The 19,253-nt window shown below is 42.4% G+C and overlaps 1 protein-coding gene and 1 pseudogene across 1 annotated transcript in view; both read right to left on the reverse strand.

The window, feature by feature from the left end:
- Nucleotides 1–15,255, reverse strand: part of LOC110200367 (plasma membrane calcium-transporting ATPase 4-like) — a gene marked incomplete at its 5' end in the record, with an annotated part of 92,079 nt that extends 76,824 nt beyond the window's left edge. Inside the window, 4 exons of the mRNA XM_078148060.1 lie at nt 1,600–1,725; nt 2,672–2,904; nt 3,499–3,696; nt 15,153–15,255. Coding sequence (XP_078004186.1) covers nt 1,696–1,725; nt 2,672–2,904; nt 3,499–3,696; nt 15,153–15,255 — 564 coding nt within the window. The remainder of the gene's footprint in view (nt 1–1,599; nt 1,726–2,671; nt 2,905–3,498; nt 3,697–15,152) is intronic.
- Nucleotides 15,256–15,690: 435 nt separating this feature from the next.
- LOC110200337 (WD repeat domain phosphoinositide-interacting protein 2 pseudogene) lies at nt 15,691–16,533 on the reverse strand (annotated as a pseudogene).
- Nucleotides 16,534–19,253: the final 2,720 nt, after the last annotated feature.

The following is a 19,253-nucleotide window of genomic DNA, read 5'->3' on the forward strand; positions in this document are numbered from 1 at the left end:
GAAATTGGGGCCCAAGTACAAGCACCCAAACATAAGCACCCAAGCATCCCAACAGTTATATTTCTAAATTTTGTTATATTGTGTAATTTGGTTAACAATTATATCACCTGTGTTGTTAGAAAAGCAATTTCTCTCATAATCTAGATGTTGTTAAATCAAGAATTGTACTATTGTTATAGTACAATTGTTATAGTATATAGCTATTATTACTATTACCAACAATAATAGTAAATATGAGATAATTTTCAGATGGAGGTATTAGTAGCTGGAAGAACAGAAAAGATAATCATGTGGAAGGGGATCCCTGAACTCAGGTTCAGTAGAAACTAGGGATTCTAAGAGGCTGAGGTGCAGAAGGAGTGCATTCCAAGCATGTAGAAGAGTCAGTGCCAAGGCATAGACAGAGATTCTTTCCATCTCTTAAGTTCTGTTGACTCTTTGACTACATTACAATGAATGAAGTAGAGAAAGGATTATGGCCAGAGAAGGAAGGAAAGACATGAAGGAGGGAGGAAGGAAGTATTTATTAAATGCCTACTATGTGCCAGGCATTTCATTTGATCCTCACAACAATCCTGGGAGGTATGTGCTATTATTATCCACATCTGACAGTTGAGGAAACTGAGGCAGAGGTCAAATGCCTTGCCGAGCGTCACTCAGCTGCTAAGTATCTGAGGTTAGATTTCAACTCAAGTGTTCCTAACTCCATAATTCAGTGATCTACAACTGCACTATCTAAGATCCCTTTAGGCAGAGAGAAAAGTGGGAAGAAGGAAACAAGATGGTGAAGTAAATGCAGGGACTTACCTGAGCTTTCCCCAAACCCATCCAAATATCTTTTAAAAATGATGCTAAACAAATTCTAGAGCAGCAAAACCCACAAAAAGACTGAGTGAAAACACATTTCAAGCCCAAGACAACTTGGAAGGTCAGCAGAAAAGGTCTGTTGCACCAGAGTGAGAAAGCAGCACAGTCCAGTGCAGGCCATGCCAGCAGAGACCAGGCCCCAGCAAACCTGCAGCAGGCCTTGGGAGTGACGGAATCAGCAGCGGCAGTGGCAGTAGCTGCTTCTGGAGCTCTCAGTCCACAGATGGAAAGGGATTTGAATAACTAGTCAGAAGGAGATTACAGGGGTCTTTTTGCTAGCACTGAGGCAGGACTATGTTGCTTTCCCCACATTCAGATCTGGGTCGCAGTCCTGTGTGGAAGTCCCAGGGACAGGAAGAGCACTAGCATAACAGAGCTTACAGCCACAGTAGAGAGGGGACCCTCGTCACAGTACAAGAGCAGAAAGGAGTGCTTGTGGTTGCTCACACACCAGAGCACAGGCCAGGAGAGTAGTAAAAACCTCTTCTTAGATCACATCATCTTGGAAGAACTGAAAATGTACAGGTCCCTAGAAGTATCTCTAAAAATAGCTCCCCTGAAGCTTGGAACAGTATGCTCTTCACACTGGAAGCAGAGCCCTATCTTAACAAAGCATTTAAAAGTCAAATAATTGTCCAGAAAACGAGCAAACTCAGACTATGAAATCTAGCTGTGGTGACAAAGAAGATCAAAACACACACTCAGAAGAAGACAACAAAGTTAAAGCTTCACCTGAAAGTAGCATGGGGTCCTTCTCTACAGTCTTCTTGACATGGTCAGACTCTCCAGTTAAAGCACTCTCATCAATTTTCAGATCATTCCCTTGGATCAGGATCCCATCTGCAGGCAAAAGGTCACCTGGAGAAAAAGAGGGAGGAGGGAGGAAAATGGACAATGATAGTAAGAGACAAAAAGAGAATGTGGGAAGGCACGGTCCTATTCTACTCTAGTGCTCCTCCCATGGAGACTTCCTGAAGGGCATTAGACAAGCAGGTACCACAGAGAAACACGCATCATGTGGACTGACAAAGTCCCTGCAAAATATGGGACACCCTCCAAAGGCTCTGGGCATTGTTACTCCTGATGACCTCCCCCTGGGACCCAGAAAAACATGCTGATTATTCCATACAGCAGCAAGGTCGTATTAAATTGCACTACAGGAGGGTCTCAGACCATTCCTTTCCTAAAGGACTTACAATTCACCTAAACTTGAACCCAGAAGCTGATAATGAAGAATATAATCTACCCAACTCCCTTCAATAGTTCTTAGACCCCTCCTCATACTATGAGACCAAGGAGAGAACTAGCTTGTCCATTAAGCAACAGAAAAGGCACAACAGAAATGAAGAATGGAGAACCGCCGAACTATAATCGGGGTGAGGTGATCTATAACTAGGATGAGAGCATCAAAATGGTGCTGACAATACTGTCAGTGTCTCACTGAAACAACTGAACCTAGAACTTAGATTATGAGAATGAAATTTTAATCATTAAGATAATTAAAATATAAAGCTGCCACATGTTGGCTTCATCACCCTTGCTGCTTCACCCCAAGTAAGGTTTTTATCCACCCTGTCCCATTCTACTTCTTTCCCCCTGCTCCAACTCTCCAATTGTGGCAACCTCCCCAGGAATACCCTTGCAGTATCCCAGGCTCCCTACTTGCTTCCCCAATTGAAATGGGGTGAAAAAATTACTAGTGTTGGCTATGGACAACAGAAACCTGTCCATAAAGTAGGTAGGTGGGGAGGGGAACCTACAGCATGGGATTCTCACCCTATTTGATCTGGGCAATATCTCCTACCTCAATCTCAAACACAGGCAATTGGACAATCTGGCCTTTGCGGATAGCAGTGAACTTCTGCTCCTGCTCAATACGGCTCTGTAGGCCCCAGAACTGCTTCTCCTTGCTCCAGTCATTGAAGGCCATCACCAGCACCACAACGATGGCCGAAAATGGGATAGCTGCCCCTTCACTCCAGCCAGTCTCTGCTTCCCCTTCATCTGTCACACCAATTTTGGATTGCCCACAATCTACTTCATAAGGAGAGGGAAAGGAGGGGGTGTTACTTATAAGGTCTTGTTGACATGGTAAGTGGAGCTAATGCTTTTACTAACCCTCTCTGGGAGAGGAGGGATAGGGCAGGGTAGAAGAAGGTAGGCAGACTCCCAGGAAGAGGAACCACCACTGCTGAGAAACCCAGGCTTAGGTATCCACTCATCACCTGCACCACCACAGTATTAACCTTAAAGGAGCCAGAGACTCAATAGTTCAGACTGTGCGCCTACGTAAATGACAGGCAAGTCACAGGTAAATAACCACCTAAGTCTAAAAGGGTCAGACTACTTCTGCCCAACAGGTTGAGCAACTTCCCATGATGCCAAGTACTTGGGCTTGCACTTTGAGGAGCAGGGCTTTGGAGGATTGGCAATATTCTATTTGTCACTAGGCATGAAGGATGAGACATAGAGAGGAATGCTATGGTAGAAATGGACCTCACTGGGTACTGGACAAAATCATTCTGGGTAGATGGGGAAAAAAATCTAAGTGGAGGTAGTCTATCAATAACCGATATTAAATGCCTGCTGCTGGGACTGAACCAGGATCTCGCCCAGTTCTAGGACACTCACGCTCGTTTCCACCCCCAGGAGGCCGAGAGAAGGACAGGCCCAAGGAGATGATTGCTACAACCTCCAGGATGATGAGTGTGGCGTCTTGTAGAGCTTCCCACACTAACTCCAAAAAGGTCTTGGGCTTTTTAGAGGGGATGAAGTTTTGTCCAAACTCCTGCTTTCGTCTCTCCAGATCTATAGGATTCCCAGACAGTCCTGAAGAGACGAAAAGGGGTAGTGAAAAAAGAAATACAGCTGTTAGAAGGAACTTAGAGAAAAAGTTCCCCAAATACCCCCAACTACCTCTCTTCCATGACCTATACAAGTTATAAATCCTCTGGATTGGAAGATTCTTCAAGGAGTCAGCTCATTTATACCTATTTCCACCCAGACAAGGATGCTAGGAATAGGCAAGGTCTACTCTTCTTCTCTTGGATAGAGTCAACCTAAAACTAATACTGTCTTAGGGGATTCATTAGCACTTTCCAAAGGTGTATATCCAAACTGAGCGGCACTGTGACATCATGGAAAACTTGCCTCAGAGGCAAAAGTCTTGGGCTCTAGTCTCAAGTCTGTCCCATTCTGGCCATGTGACCCTACACAAAATACTTACCTTCAGCGCCCCTAGGCAACTATTTTGGACCAAGTTGCTGAGCTAGTGCTGAGCTGTTTCGGAAGAAGGTGCTTACTTAATGAATGAAGTCACATTCCCAAAACTCCACGTTATTGTTTGACTGCATCTTCTTACCTGTCCTCCCGGACAACTCTTAGGGGACACCCCAAAGTCACAAGAAGCAAGAGGGATCTATCCTGATTCTCAGCCTACGGTTCCTTCCATTAGACTTTCAAGGGACAGAGGATATTATATCAGATGTTCTGGCATATAAGTTTTAGTTCTGGTCTTTTCTCTCCTCACGTGGCCCCTCTGCCTCTTTGAAGAAGATCACTGGTATTATTTAGGCAGAAGGGGAAAAAAGAGCAAAGGGAGGAAGAAGGGGTAGTTTGGGATTGGAAGCATCCAGGCTATTTCCTAAGGCCAGGTAGCCAAAGACAGAAGTTCTCACTCACTCTTCCAAACACTGATAGCCCCAATGCTAAGATGAAGAGCAGAGGGGGTGTCAGAATTTAACATGGCAATTAATGCTCATTGGTCTTCATCAGTTTGCTTATATGTCACAGCAAATTAGTCATAAGTTTGGCACTTGAGACTGCTAAATGCAGTCCTTTATAGTTTCCCTGAAGCTGAAGGTGGAGTCTCCAAGACAGCACTGAAACACAAGACGGAACATCAGTGTGGGATGAAGTCCAAGTAATTGTGGCCAGTAGAGAGCCATTGGTAAAGGCCCCTGGAGGGGGGTAAGGGGCAATGATGAAAGTCTACACATGACAGCTTCACTAAGGGCTGCTCTACAACGATGTAGGTGGAAGAATAACTGACCATTTCTACTGAGAGGAGAATCAAAGAAATGATCTTAAATGTGGCCTAAAGACCTCCTGCTACAGCTTGAGAAAGGGCTTTGCAAAAACTTCAACTGACCAAACAAAACAAAACAAAACCCAAAAAACAAACAAATGAAAACCCCAACCAAACTAGGGCAGATATATAACTAGGCTAGAGGGGGTCCTCTGGCTAGAGGCAAGGCTGCGATTGCGAACATGAGGAATTTGGGAGTACTTTTTAGTAGGCCGTGCTTGGCCTTGAGGGCGTAGAACAGACAAACAACACACAAATCAGGGAAGGAAAAACTCCTGACCTCTCCATGAAGGGAGGCTATTTCTAGCTGTGTGACCCTGGGCAAATCACATAAACTCTCTATCTCAGTTTCTTCATCTGTAAAACGAGGATGATAATAGAGCTTACCTCACAGAGTTATGAGGATCAAATGAAATAATATAGATGAAACACTATATAAATACTGGCTATCATTATTATTGCCCACTTACCATAAACTAGATTAAGTCCAATTTGGTTCTATGACATTGAGAAGCTAGTGCCAAGGAGTATTCAGAAAAGTTACTAATAATAATAGTAGCTAGCATTTCTTTATCTTTAAGATTTGCTGACATAATTTCATTTTATTCTCACAACAACTCAATAGAAATGCTAGCTATTATTATAATTTTTTTAATGCCTAAGGTCAAGAACCATGGGCACAGTAGGATTTGACTCACAGGGTAAGAATGAGTTTGGGTGTGTCCCAGCAGGCTCCCTACCTCTCTCAGCCTGAGGAGTCCAGTTCCCAATAGGAAAAGAGGACATGAGCCTGGGAAAATAATGCTCAAGGCAGAGATAGTATTGCCAGGGGCCTGAGCCCAGCTGGGTCTTTCCGTGAGGGCCCTGAGATGGTAGGGCCTGCCAAGTGGATTCAGGGATTTGGAACCCTTCTGATGAGCTGAGATGCTCCTTGACCTGTAGGGCTCACAGGATAAAGGGAAATGAGCCACACTCATAGATAAGTTTTAACAGACCACGAAGGGTAATCAGAATGTCAGGCACTGGGAGGTACTTTAGGGGCATTCCCATTGCCACTGGAAGAGGGAAGTGCAGAATCATCCACTGTGCTAAGGCCACCTAAGTTGGCCTTGGTTGTGAATGTGAAGCCATAAGAAAGAAAAGAGAATCTAGCTATCCATGGAGTGGCCCCAGAAGAAACTTAAGGGAAGTTGAACCCATGTGAATTCCCTTCATAAGAGAAGAGACAAACACACTGATGTACTGAATTTTCCTCCAAGCATATCACTACCCATCTCTGGGACTCCTTCTCTTTAAAACAAAAAACTGCATCAGCCCTACTGTTTCTCTAGCAGACCAGAGATGGAGGGATCAGAAAAAAAAATGTAGAACTCTAGAACACTGAGCTTTATCTAGAACACTGACATTTTGTGTAGGGAAGCTTCTGCATATTCATGGGCACTGAGACCAGCCACATTTTGTACAGCTGTATGTGTATATGTGTGTGTACATCCATGCTCTCTTTTGTGCTCATGTATCACAGACTTATTTTATTATAACATTTCCTAACGTTTGGTCAATGATTTCGTTTAAAAAAAAAAGTGCATTTCCAAGAGGAGCAAAAAGGAAGTGCTACCTTAGTCATGATGTAAGAAGATTTGCTGTTCCATAGTTATGGCCCCTGGCCATAACCCAAATGTAACGAAGCAGCAAGAGGATTTAAAAAATCTGCAGAGATTTCCACTGGGCCTCAAAGTAATGTAGTTTAAAACATGTGTAACAGTGGAGCTAGAGATTGAGAATTATAGCAGTAATTCAGGTAGCCAGGTAGGTAGGAATTCACAGTAGGCTCAGAAAGGCTTAGGCAGAGCCCTGTTCCTCAATGCAGCAGAATTCCTACAACTCAGAGTCTTAACTCCTAACAATTTGGGGATTTGGGGCTAGGCAGCTGGGAGAAGTGAAGGCAGAAAGGAAGGAACAGGAATAGATCACTCAATACCCTAGGCCAAGGAGGGAGAAACAGCTCAAAATTAGATACTTTAGCTCCAAAGCTAATCATATAGGATCTTGGGAGCTTCCAAGATATGGTGGGGAGTCTCTTTCAAAAGAAAGGGAGATTTGGGGTGAAAAAGAAAGCCAGAAAGGGCTGTTTGGCTTTTATTTAGGACTTAACTGACCCTTCCTACTTTTCCCCTCCATCTCTTCTCCAATTGCCACTGCATTGGCCATGCCAACTTCCGCCTTATGTTTCCCTTACCCAACTCTAAGCCTGTTCGAGTTATCTCTGCTTCATTCTTACAACACTCTAGCTCCTCATGCTGTTGGAACTGATTTATCTCTTCCATTCCTGCCCCCCTCCCCTGCCCCTACCCCGTGGCCAAGTCATTCTTTTGGCCTGAGTCTCCTTTACAACTTCCACTATTCTAACAAATGCCTTGTTGCCCCAGCTGCCTAAGACCCCAGAGTACCATTCTCTTTTCTCCTGCCACTGAGTTCTCTTTCTTCTCCTTGAGTATTGGGTGGAGGACGGCAGAAGCAGGACACACTTCTCTCTGAAAATTCCTATAGCAAAGTCTCAACTGAGGTACTTAGAGGAACCTGAGGGAAGAAGTACATGACAGTAGAGAGCAGGATGAGGAAGGAGCAGCCAGCCAAGCTCAGTGTCGGGCAAATCTAAAAATGGGTAGGGTTCTCAAGAACCCAAAGGCTTTCATAGATAACGAGCAATCACTAAAGATAGGAAACACCTCTCCCATATACCAGGTCATATTCAGTCTATCTTCACTTGACCAGAACATTAGATGTTTCTCATCTAGTGTGCTGCCCACCAAATATTCATTTCCCTGGTGACAATCCAGAGCAGAAATTCCAAATTCACACAGTGATCAGACCTATGATATATGCCCAGGTCGGCATTTACTCTCACTTTGGAACTGAGAGCAAGAGGCAGGGGAAGGGAAATAAAGCTAGAGAGCATGATTCACAGATTTAGCACCAAGGACATAGATAAGAACACCCAAAGCAGAGAAGAATGCCCCAGATCTCAAGATAGGGGTTTAAGTAAGTTTTCTTACTTCCTGTGTTCTACTTCCAAAAGCAAACTCCCTAAATCTTCAGAAATTTGTCTAAGGTTGGTGCCCAGAAATGTCAGATGCCCTTAGCAGGCAGGGTACCAGACTTATTCCTGATCCCTTTGGATCTTTGCCTCACCAGACAATAACTCTCACACTGATGTAACACGCCACAGCTTTACAAAGTGCTTTTCTCATAATTCTATGGGAGTAAGGAATAGAAATAGAAGCATCTCTATTTAATGGAGGGAGAAACAGAGACTCAGTTGTTAGGTAGCTTGCCTAGTGTTACATATCTAGTAAGCATCAGAGCCAGGTCTCAAATCCAGATCTTCCGAGTCTAGCATTTTCTCTACTACAATTTCATTCCCTCAGGGCTGTTGGAAAGAAGAGGGGAGAGAGGGAATAACAGGCCTGATGTTATATAGGCAAACCACTTCCCACTCTAAGCATCCTGGACTTGGACACTATTTCTACTTAAAGCAGGGTCAAATTTCAAAAAGGAAGCTTGGGAGTGAAACTTTGGGATGCTCTGGAAAGCCTCTGAACTTGAAAGAATAAGGGAAAAATACACCCTGTAGTCCATCTAGCTCCCTACTTTACTTTTGGCCAAAGTGAGTGTGAGAAGGGCAGTCAGAAAGTAACTCTATGCTTTTCATTCCAAAATTCCATCTTTTACAAGAAGCTTTCCCTAACCTCTCTTAATCCCAGTCTCTTCCCTCTGTTAATTATTTCCCTTTTATCCTGTATAAAACTTGCTTTGTATGTATTTGTTTGCTTGCTGTCTCCCCCATTAGACTGTAAGCTCCTTGAAGGCAGGGACTCTCTTTTGCCTCTCTTTCCATCCCTAGCCTTAATACAATGCTTGGTACATAGTAGGAGCTTAACAAATGTTTATCGACTGATAAAAAACAACAATGGGTTTGGGGGATTTTCTATGTCTCTGCATATGACATAATATCGAAGAACTGAACTTCGGCAGCTAGAAACTTGGGGTTTTGGGTGTATCTGAGAGTCAGAACTCTTATCTTATCTTCGACAAGTCCCCTTCTCTGCTGGGGCTTCTTTCTCTATAAAACAAAGGGATTAAACTAGATGATGATGTCCAAGGTCCCCTTCAACTCTGATGGTCTATGATTTTTAATAAAAGTTGCTTGGAGTGTTATAATACTTTTGTGGTTCTACCAGGACCCTCCTACAGTGAAGGTGATGTATCTGTTATGTCGTACCCTAGAGGAGGTTTGAACAATAATTCTCATCAATCCATGATAAGTTTGGTGAGAGTAGAGACATAGAGATAAAGGTGGGGGGAATGGGGAACTTCAGATTTTTCAAGACTCTCTGAGATTAACCTCTTCTACCTTATCATACCCTAGCTTCCAAAAAAAGCAGACTTCAAATGTCAGGTCGGTTTCTCTATTATTATTAGTTTGCAAAGGTCTCTCAGAGATGACTTCAGACAAATCAGCTCCATCTTCGGTGAATGAGACAAGCTTTTTATAGCCTCATCTCATTGGGACTCATAGATGTTCTCAAGTCTGTCAGCTCAATAAACTAGCACAACATTGCTTTTTTTTGGTTTGTTTTTGGTTTGTTTTTTTTTTCCTAGTGAGAAGAGGTCCTTGCTGCCTGGCTTCTCTTTGTTTTCCATTATCACTCCTACCCTTACTAATGAGAGGGCTTAGGGATCTTCTAAAGACATCTTTTTCATGGGATCTACAGAACCCAGGCTTTCTAATTCAGGCATCAGCTTTACTGTAGGCTCTACATTACAGTAAAGTAATATGAATTCTTTTGAACCTAGGTAGGCTGAAGGCTGGTAGTAAAACATGCCAGAGTTAACTCTTTTTAGGTGGAAGCCCTATAGCTAATGTTCTGTTGCACTGAAGTGTACTGCCTGGTGGAAATAGTAACTTTCAACAATGAGAGTAAAGCCAAAGTGAAGGAAAGTCACCCACAGGTAGAACCACTTGATCCTTAACTGTTTAACATCCAATGTCTTCTGGCTTTTAGAACAGGAACTCTTTGCAAATCAGATCACAGGCAGTACTAGTAGTAAGCAAGGCTCTGTGACTAATAATACTCTGCATAGATGAGAAGCATCCAAGTTACAGTCAGGAAGGCCTGGGTTCAGTCCCCTGTTGGTGACCAAGGGAAAACCACTTAACCTCTCAGTGCCTCTGGGAACTTTGACCAGACTCTCTGGGTTTCAATTTCTTCACCTTTATAATGATATACTTCAACAAGACCTCTGCCATCTCTTCTATCTCTAAGTCTATGATAACTTTTCTTCCAGCTCAGCATACCTCACCAGGACAGGAGAAAAGACAATAGCTGTACGGCCTTTTGCAGCCATCAAACTTCCAAGACTTCCTAGTTGTGGGCTAGAAGCCTGCCACCTTTGGTACAAAGGGTCTGGAAAGTATCCAGGGAAAGAAGATCCAGACATATGCTCGTGTGAGCAGAAGAGACATACCCAGAAACAAAGCTGAAAATGCCAGAACAGCTCTGAGGACCCAGACAAGTGAGTTTTTATAGGACTTAAGAGATGAGCGGAGAAACAATTCCATGGAACTCTCCTGACCTGGGTTCTCATGGCCATGAGAACACAATATGGCCATATCACAATGTATTAGAAAAGTCATAGTATCAGAGGTCTAAAATGGAAAGTCCCTTAGAAGAAATAGGCCAATTCCCTCATTTTACAGATAAGAAGACTGAGGCATAGGAAGGCTAAAGATGTTGCCCAAAATAACAGGTAGTGAGGTTGCAGAAACAGGAATTGAACCCAGGTCCTCTGACTCCAAATCTGGTCTCCCACTTTTCACTACCTCCTTATCTTTAGAAGGTCACTGAGACTTACTCTGAATGGATCGAACCTTTTTCTTGGCTCTCCTATGCTCATCACTCTCCTCTTCCCAAAATTTCCATCATACAGTTTCAGAAAAGGCCTGTCCCCTTCATATAATACTCATTTACAAAGGCCGGTTAGTCAGACATAGACATGAAAGACTTCTGCCCCTTTTATCAATATCCTCCATAATTCTGGGACCTGTTGCTGCTGGCTCACTAAAACCCTATTGACATTCAGGACCTCTTGAGCCCTGGACCCAAAACCAGCAAGAACAAAAAATATACCAGTCCACCCCCTTCCCTCTCTAGTGATCCTTCTAAAGACACCTGAACAGCCAGGCAGAGACAGAGAGACAGAGAGAGAGAGAGAGAGACAGAGAGAGAGAGAGAGAGAGAGAGAGAGAGAGAGAGAGAGAGAGAGAGAGATGAGAAAGGAGAGGGAAAGGAGAGAAACAGAGACACACAGAGACAGATAGAGACAGAGTGAGAGGAAGAGAGAGAAACAGAGAAAGAGAGAGAGACATGAGAAGATAGAAGGGGGAGAAAGAGACAGAGGAAGGGAGGGAGAGGAAGAGACAGAGAGAAGTAGAGGGAGTCACTGGAGAATGTAGTTAAGATCAGGTAAGGAAATTAGCACAATGAAGAAAAAGTGGGCCTGGGGGTAGGGATAACCTGGGTAGGACCCAGTAGGAAACAAAGGAAAGGACTCCTTTATAATGAGGTCATAAAGTTTTAGGCCCCTAGCCTCAGAGCTGGGGAATTCTTATTTTGACTTATTCAGTGGGAGATTAATAGAGTCCTTGCACTTCCTTTCAGAGCTAGCTCTGAGACACCAGTCTCTCTCTGGATCACTCTAGACGGAGGCTCCAGCCCAGGGAAATCCGGGCCAAGGGTGAGGCAGGGCTGAGAGGAGAAGCCAGAGGAACTACAAAAGAACGTCCCTGCCCTAGGGGACCTCTCACTCTAAAATATAAAAGAGACAGGGCACACCCATAAGAGAGTGGATCTAACTAGGGAACAAGCAGCCCAAGGGGCAGACCTAAGGGAGGAGCTGGGTGAGGGAGGGAAATCATTAACCACCCCTCAAAAGAAAATTTTTTTAAAATTACCACTGAAGTACAGGAATCTGGAGGCAGAAGAGCTAGGTTGAATTTGGGCTCTGTGATTAACTATTGTGACTTTGGGCAAGTGGTCCTTTACATCTTCTTCTCTATCAGTAAAATAGGAACAATGATACTTAGCTACTTCTACAGGGGAAGAAAAGGGAACAGGCTTGATTTGTTAAGCACCTACTATACACTGGGCATTACAAATATTATCTCATTTGATCCTCACAACCCTGGGAGATAGGTTCTACTATTATCCCATTTTACAGTTGAGGAAACTGAGGCAGACAGTGGTTTAGTGATTTACCCAGGGTCCCACAATGCTAGTAAATGTCCAAGGCTGTATTTGAATTCCAGTATTTGAGATCAAATGAGTTAACATACAGCAGTGTACAGCAGTGTTTTGTTTTGTTTGTTTTGTTTTTTTACAAAATGTTAGCTGCTGTTGTTCTTATAAAATGAAAGCATTATGCTAGATAGTCTAAGATCCCTCCAAGTTCCTATCATCTTCTTGTCTATTTGCCACAAACAGAACCTGATGCTTCTGGACCCACACAACATACATCTCCTTCCTTGGAGAAGGCTAGCAAAAGACAAAGATGTTACCCAAATACTCTTTCTCTTGAGGCCTGGGACAGTGCTTTGTATGTACTGGGTGAGAACCAGTATAAGACATCCCGACTGGACATTTCACTGGTTGTGCCCCATGCCTGGCTTTCTCCTTCCTCATCCCCATCTCTGTCTCCTGACGTTCTTCAAGTTTCAGCTAAAACTCCTACCTTCTACAAGAAGCCTTTCCCAATCTCCCTCAATTATAATGCCTTCCCTCTATTGATTATTCCAATTTACCTTCTTTGTATATATCTTATTTGTAATATAGTTGTTATCATGTTATCTCCTGCTTTGACTCTTTGTGAACAAGAATTGTCTTTTGCTTTTCTTTGCATTTCTAGTGCTTAGTAAGGTGCCTTGCACATAGCAGATGTTTAACAACTGCCCGTTGATTGACTGGGTGGTCAGTCAGTGCCAAAGGCGGCAGCACCCAGGGGACTTTCTGGAGCAGGGCCACAGGTGCCTGCTTAGCCCCCACCCTCACTATAGGTCAGTTGTCCCCTCTTCAGCTTGTCCTATTTCCTATAAAACTTTTCAATTTATAACTACAAACTGTCCCATGCCATGAGGAATTTAATTAAAGGGAAGGGAGTACATGGAAGAAGCATTATTTAAGAGGGTAGGGTAGAGAGGAGAGAGGAACTTGGCTTGCTATGTTCCAAATTATACCCTTGTCCACCAGGCTTGGTGATGTCACTAAGAGCCCATGTGAGATGCTGCCAAGGTAAGTATCTTCCGCAAGCCTGGTACAATGGTTTTTTTTTCCAATTGAAATTCAGGACTTGAGATTTAATTAGGGACAAATATAATCTTGATTTTAGCCCAGAGTTTTAGCCTGTCCAGATATCTTTGAGTCTTGCTGCTAATCATATCTGCTGTTCCTCCCACTTTTGTTTTATCTACATTTGATAAGACAAGTCACTAATTTAAAAAAAAAGGTGGTCAAAAACATAGCCCTGTGGCTTGGTACTAGAGAGCACCTCTCAGATTCAAACAATTAACCAACAAGTATTTGGTAACCTTAAATTTAGGTTAAAATTCCAACAATAACTAGGTGCTTAGCGAGTTACAATTTAAATAAGGCATAATTTCTAATCTCACAGGACTTACAGTCTAATAAGGAGCAAATATTTATCACGTATTTCAATAATATTTTATATGAGAGGTACAAAGTACAGAAGCATTCCCAAAGTCTTAATGTACCTTAAAACTACACCAAAACATCTACACTAGGTAAAACCTGAGGGGAGGAAATGTTTCATTACTGAGGATAGATATTAAGGAAGACTTCCTGGAAGTGGTGGGGAGATTGAATGAATGATATAATTGAAAGAAATTTAAAAATTATAAGAGGAACATACTAAGGGAAAAAAGGTAAGTTTTGTTCATACATAGCATAGATTTAGAACTGGAAAGGACCTTAGTGGTCACGTCCATCGCTTTTAAAGTCTCCTCTCCAGCTCTAATCTATGATCCTATCACTCCTTATTTTTAGGAAACTAAGCCTCATCTTTAGTAAGTGCTTGAGGCAGGATCTGAACTCAGGTCTTCTTGAGTAAAAGTAAAACACTGACACCAGGTGTCAGATGCATGGCAGCAACACTCTTGAATGGACCCCAAACCAGATTAAAATGAAACTGGAAAATACTTAACAAAACTGAGCCAAGGTATATTCTAATTTTTAGTCCTATTCATTTCTGCTATATCAGTGTTTAATAGAGAAGGAGGTAGGTAACCTGTGGCACTTGGTAGAGGCACTCTAAGAATCCATACCATATGCTAAAGGGATTATTGATCCCTACCTAATAATAGATATTAAATTAGATTACATTTTGTTTCCTCTCCTTTTTTTCCATCCCCAAATGGAAGAGGTGCAAATGGGCAGTGAAACAGCCAAAAGGTTGGCTAAAGAGCATAGACAGAAGTTTACCAATAAATTAGGCTCTCAAGGAGAGATGCTTACCTCCATTCCTGAAGTACACTTAAACTTGATTTTTAAAGTCAAAGATTATTTCATTTTCTTCTAATAAAGTTAGCTGCTTCTTATTTTAAACTTCCCTTCTCTGCCACTCACACCTTCCAGAAACACTTTTGGCATTACTAAGATCTAAAAAGGATACAAATGTATATCTTCTACCCCTGGTAACCACCTGCCTTATTACAAAAGCAAATTCAGCCCTTCACATCTATCTAAATAAATAAATATACACTGCTCCCAAAATAATGTCAATGACCTTTCACTACAAATGAAAGGAAAATGCAGTTCCTTCTTCATCAATCAAAAAACTAAGCTAGGTTCTAAACTGAGACGGGAGCACTTCTTACTCTGAACTGCAAAGCTTAGAAATGAAATTCAGTGCCCCATCCTGGTGGTGCAGAGAGCTAAAAGAGAAAACTTAAGGCTGCTAAATAACGTGGGCTATGGACAGTGGATTCTTTCTACAAAAGTGTTCCCAGGGGCCATACCACAAGGACTATGACAAAGGTAAGAACATTCTGCTAGCATTTCTACTACTTCAACTCCAAGATATACCTGACTCCACATTGCTCCTAGTGAGTGGAATAGAGACCACTTACCCAAGTAAAAACTCAGAGGTATCTCCAGGCAGAAGACAGAGAGTTGGATGTCTCCTAACCAGGGCAGACTGGTGTAGAGAGGCCCGGCACAAACAGCAGCAAACAGTTATATACTCTTAGACAAATCACTCCAAAAAGCCCCCCTCCCCACTTGTTTGTCTCAATTTGTTTATCCTCATTGGCTGAGGCAAGAGACCTTACAATCTATATTTAGAACCCAAGAGATACATTTTACTCAAAACTAGCTTGGGAGCTAGAGGATTGCCTTATTTGGTAAAGTCAAGGTACAAAACAAAAGAGGGGGTGGTTACAAAACAAGGGAGGGAGGGGGTGGGCAGCTGGTGCACAGCCCCCATTCCCCAAAATCGAAAGTGAAACTTAGGCCCAGCTCATGCTGAAGCCTCACTACATTTTGGAGCATAGCTTACATTTCACATGAGAAACTTTCACTTGTCCCACACACTAGGAATCACTTTATAGCAAGGTTCCAGTGAATAGAACCAAAAGTATTTGTTTAAAGAAAAATATGAGCAGTCCCCATTTTTCTACCTCTTTATTTATTTAGATGGTTACCAGACCTAAACCTTTTGTCTCCTTGTCTTTACCAACTTACAGAATTTTTTCTGAACAGATAGAGGGAGATTACATGCAACCAGTCGGACAGTAGCAAATGCTCTGCTCTGCTTAAACATTTCTGTTACTTGAGAGGGCAAATAGCTGGTTGAGGCCATAAGCACTTTCCCAAAGGAACCAATCTAGGTAGTGGGCCCCTCTTTCACAATCTCAAATTTGAAGATGTACACTGTTTCAGTGTTACTGGATGCAGAGAGGAACATTCCATCCATGCTGAAGGCCCAAGAGCACATGCTTACACACTTCTTTATTCCTCTCTGAAACTCAAAGATTGTCTGTCCTTCTGGGATGGAAAATAGCCCAATCACATTTCCCTTCTCAGAAGCAGGGGCAGGTTTGGCACCACTTGCATCAAAAGCCAAGCCTGCTAGGGGCCTTTCATGAGCTGGTATCATATGAGCAGCCCTCAAATTAATACTGCCAAAGACTTTTATTCCCCCAATAGCTGCACTATTAGGACAAGCCAGATAACAATTATCATCATTTATTGACAGGTTACACAAACCTGCAGGGTTAGGGGGAGTTTCCCTGATTATACGCAGTACTTTCATAACACGAATATTGTGTTTGTACAGACAGACATTCTTCTAAGCATACTATCACCCTCTGCCTATGGTATTGGAATAGCTTTAATTGCAAATGTCAGTCCTCTTCTTAAAGTGGCAGACTTTTAGCTTCTGTGGAGCTTTGAGGCCAACAATAGCCACCAGCCTACTTGAAAACAACCTTTCCAAGACATGCACAATCTTCGGTATCAGTACATTCATAATCTGTTCCAGCTTATCTACAGAAGAAAGGGAGAAGAATTTGTAATCAGATTTACTACCAACAGCTAAGGATGTATTGTCCTGGTTGAAGTTGGGAAGGGCAGCAGGCTGGAGGCAGCCTCCCCACTCTGACTGACCAGGTTCATGGCTGAGAGTCGGGACCTGAGCTCCTGCACTCTCCCCGCTGGGCTGGGAGAGACAGAGCAGTCAGGTCCAGGCCCTGGCCCAGCTCTCTGCTGCGTTTGTCACTTCCTTTGTGGCTCTTCCAGCTGCGTGGTTGCTGCTGCTGCTGCTGCCCTACTGCTGCTGTCACCGCTGCCACCACAGATCACTGCTCCACCATCTGCCCTCACCTCATCTCTTCCCTTCTCTTGTTTACGCTCCCCAAAGTGCATCCTCTTAAAGATAATCAAAGGAAGAAGGAGCAGAAAACATACACTAGGATTCTCATAGGTGACATGAAAATTAGTTCATAAAGAAAATCACTCTGAATCACTAGGGTACAAAAGTTCTGTGGCAGCAATCTGAACTAACTAAACATCAAATGAAGAAAACTGCAAATAGTAACCACCAATTAATGGTGGATGGCGTGCCCACATGAACTGTTTTCTCTGTTGTAGAGTAATAAATAATAGTTTTTCTTTTCATACTGGATGTCTGTGGACATTTTTCACCCTTTCACAGTGATGATCAATTTCAATTATTGCTCTTCACTTAGTGTTCTATGATTTAAGTTGTTCCTATTCCTCTGGAAACTTTTCTCTTTTTCTTTATTTCAAGCTTTAATTACAGTACCTTTTAAATCTATCTAAGGCATTCACATTTGCTCCATTCTTTAAGAAAAAAAAATCTAATATCTCTTGGTTCTTTTCTATAATTGCAAGCACAAGTGGCATATAACCTTCCCATAATATCATATTAAAGATATTGTGAGAATATGCAAGAATTCTGCATATGCTTCAATTCAGCTTAAGGCATTTTGTGAACATCCACTGAACTTGCTAATAACATGTAAAGGAAGTATGGTACAATGGAACTTTGAAGTGAGAAGACAAGGGCATAAATCCTGCTTCTGTTAGTTAATTCCTGTGTGATCATAAGCAAATTATTTCACTTCTCTGGGCCTTAGTCTCCTCATAATTAAAATAACAGAACGAAACTAGATAGCTTCTGGGATTCCTTCCAGCTACTAGATATTACATTGTGATCAGGATATTAGAAACCCAGGCTTTGTAAGAGACTGTTTCCTACTACTTAAGGAGTATCTTCCTTTCTTGCTATCTTCATGTTGTGATCAATTATTGTCTCCATAAAGCCAACTTTATTTCCTCAGAACTCTGCTAAGCTAAAGCTATATCCTGGTCAGTTTTAAAGCTGCCTAGTTCTCTTTATCCATTCCCCTTGAATGTGTACAACCAACCTTGAAACTCAAGAAAATCTTGCCTAAAGGGGCTTAAACCTAGAAGAAAGTCTTTCTCCAGGAATTTTCCCTCTCTTCTCAGCCCTCCTAGTGTGTACTTTATGTCTTTTTCTCTCTCAAGTGGCAGTGAGAAAGAGTTAATCTTTTTCTTAAAAATCAGGAGTTATTCAGTAACTTTACAAAGGAAATGGTATAGTCTTTAGGGAATAGAAAAAAAGGCCCACATACACTTAAAAATTTGTTCTTGCGAAAATTCTGCATCTGTGAAGTTTTATATTTAATATAAAAACATATGCCATTTCTACATGACAAATTGACATTGTGCTCTCTTAAGGAAAGCTCTGTATGGAGAAAAGCAATGTAGGCAAATAATTGATGGAATCATTGCATTCTGGAGAGCAGACATAATATATCATGCAAAGAAAATTCTAGAGAGACAGCCGCCATGGTATGGATAGAGAGCTAACCTCAAAGTCAGTAAGAGCTAAATTCCAGGCCTGACACAGGCCCACATATGCTGGCTGGGCGACCCTGGGAAGTCACTTCATATTTCAGTACCCCAAGACACTCTGTTAGTCAGGGTTGCTTAGCTTCTTTTGGGTCATGGACCCTTTCCAAAACAATCTTTTCAAATGCCTAAAATATATAGAATACAAAGGATGCCAATTACATTGATATAACTACAAAGTTATTGTTGTTTGTTTAAAGTTAATGGATCCCAGGTTAAGAATCATAGAGTAGGTCCTGGTGTAAACCAATAGAGGGATGTTCCTCATTAGGAGGTACAGTGTGAATGAAATCTGCTCGCTTGTCTCTCCTCCCAACTTCAGAAAATTCCAAAGACCAATGAATTTGGACTACAGAATTATTTTAAGTTATTTTCATTAAAGAAATGCTTCCATGAATGTATCGATTATAAAATATGTGAATTGGACACTACATGATCACACATTTTAGCTCATAAAGTACTTTATTATGCAAGAGATGGGCTTCTACCTTGTTTTTTGCTTCAATATCCTTTTTATGTCCAAGCAACCTTGCTGCTATGGCTGTGTTCTGTGCAGAGGCAGCATAGAGAAGTGCAGTATTGTCCTTTGGGACAATCAGCTCATGTGGTTGTGGCTATGGTGGGCAGGAGACTGGCCGGGAGCCTGAGAAGAAGGGCCCTTCTCTGGCCCCTTGTAGGATTGTCATTGAACCAAAGCTGCCCTCTATCTCTGGATGTCTGGGGTGGGCCAGACATGCCCCAGTTGCCTCTGCAGGGAAACAGGGCATTGGAGG

The sequence above is a fragment of the Phascolarctos cinereus genome, unplaced genomic scaffold (genome assembly GCF_003287225.1).
Source record: "Phascolarctos cinereus isolate Bilbo 61053 unplaced genomic scaffold, phaCin_HiC Scaffold_8;HRSCAF=390, whole genome shotgun sequence".
NCBI lineage: Eukaryota > Metazoa > Chordata > Mammalia > Diprotodontia > Phascolarctidae > Phascolarctos > Phascolarctos cinereus.